This window comes from Pteropus alecto, unplaced genomic scaffold (genome assembly GCF_000325575.1).
Source record: "Pteropus alecto unplaced genomic scaffold, ASM32557v1 scaffold176, whole genome shotgun sequence".
Lineage (NCBI taxonomy): Eukaryota > Metazoa > Chordata > Mammalia > Chiroptera > Pteropodidae > Pteropus > Pteropus alecto.
Genome location: NW_006438644.1, coordinates 299,026 through 300,880, shown reverse-complemented (window position 1 = coordinate 300,880; position 1,855 = coordinate 299,026). Strand labels below are relative to the sequence as shown.

General features: G+C 38.7%; 1 protein-coding gene across 1 annotated transcript in view; it reads right to left on the bottom strand.

Annotated features, from left to right (window-relative positions):
* Window positions 1-1,855, bottom strand: part of LOC112469032 (nesprin-1-like) — a 134,027-nt gene that overhangs the window by 39,672 nt on the left and 92,500 nt on the right. Inside the window, 2 exon segments of the mRNA XM_025049483.1 lie at window positions 137-164; window positions 223-410. Of these exon segments, the coding sequence (XP_024905251.1) occupies window positions 137-164; window positions 223-410 (216 nt within the window).

The following is a 1,855-nucleotide window of genomic DNA, read 5'->3' as shown; positions in this document are numbered from 1 at the left end:
TGTCTCTCTCTGAATCACATGGAATGAGATGCATTAACCCTCTTCCTTCTCGGGGATTGTCAGCTTCTAACAAAGATCGAGGTCTTCTCTGTTAGACACGTGACTCGATGTGTTCTACGCCCGGGGAAGTTATTACACTTAGAGAACAGCTGGCCCAGGATTTCCTGTTTAAGGGAAGTTATTGAAACCCAAGCTACCAGCTCAAAAAGGAAGGCTGCTCACCTCTGCCAGGTGGCCAGCAGGCTCTCCAGCACAGTCTGTCTCTCCTTGGCCTGACTCAGTGTCCCCTCGTATTCCCGCTGTAGTGTCTCAACGTCCTGAATGGAGCGGCCTCTGTTAGCGACCTTCTGCGCACCGGCTGAGAGAGCAGCCACTGAGCTGTTCAGTGACTCCAGAGCCTGACAAAGATCCTGACAAGAGGACAAAGGAGTGCGGTGAAGGCACAACGCTGAGAAACGAGACCTGCATTTTTCCGTGAGACCCATTCTCACCCCAGTGTTTCCCTCAGTCAACCACAGTGGTACGAAAAGAATGTCTGCCCGTAGATTTCCAGCAAGACGTGGTGAAGGTGAGGAGGAAGTTACTTCATGAAGGCAGACGTCAAAAATCAAAATGAAGACTACTCCCCAGATAAAATTGTATTGCTGTATATCTGAATAATTTCTACTTTCCCTTACGTCAGATAATTTGTGAGAATTATTATTCGTTTTATGCCAAATGTAGTTTTAAAAAACCTCTCAATTCCTATTGTACAAGAGCTGTAGGTAACATGCGATATTTTCTAAAAGAAATATATGAAAAGAGTTATGGCTGCCACAGCTGCTATCAGAAGTCAGTGATAATAACAATAAAGGTGCCTCAGAATGTGGCAGGTACTGTTATGTACATTACATATATTAACTCATTTAATCTTCGTTCACCATTCCCATTTTATAGATCAGAAAAATCAAGACGAGGAAAAATAACTTGCTTTAGAAATGTGAATATGAGAAAAAAATATTATCCTCTCTAGTTCTCAATTATTAACTTAGTTGTCTATTAAAATAATTCCATCGGGGGGGGGGCAAAAAAATAATTCCATCAAATTCAATTTTCCTACTTTTTCCTACTATTTTCCTACTATTTTCCCTCATTTTAGTGTGTGGGAGTATTTTTTGTTTTTAAATACATAAGTAACAAAAAAAGGCATTCTTCCTATAAGTATTCCAATGATATACATTCCACTCCCCTTTCCAGATGTGCCCTTGTCAATTGTTTGCTTTCTAACACTGCAGCCCGTTTCTCTGCGTTTCTGTATATCATGTATACACATGCATATGTAGCAGGGATAACGAATACATCTTTGTTTATTAATTAACAGATGTTTCTTTTAAATATTCCTTCGAGCCTTATTCTCTTCCTTTGCTCCTTCTTCTAAGCTCTGCCAAAAGCGTCTGCTCGTTACTTTGCAGAACAGCTCACAAAGACCACCAGTTCAGGGACCAGACCAAAAAAGCTAGTCATTGGGAATAGGTTAGTGAGGACACATTCTTTGCACGTCTGAGTGTAATGGGTTAAAATCTGGAATCTGCTAGGCACATTTTTTTCTGCACATAATTTTTATAATGCTGGCAAGAGGTACCAGGCTTTATTAAAGCTATAGTCTGAAAAAGTTACATGTTCCAGTTAAGAGAGGAATATATTTTAAATGAATGCCTTTTTTTTTTTAAATGAATGCCTCTTTAACTTGCATTTTAAATGAAAATTTATTTGCATACTTACATGTCTTGTGTTATATGAGGTAAATATGCTTTATCTATCAATTAACATAAAAATCTTTTCGATTTTAACTCTCATAAAAATATTTACTGTTTTC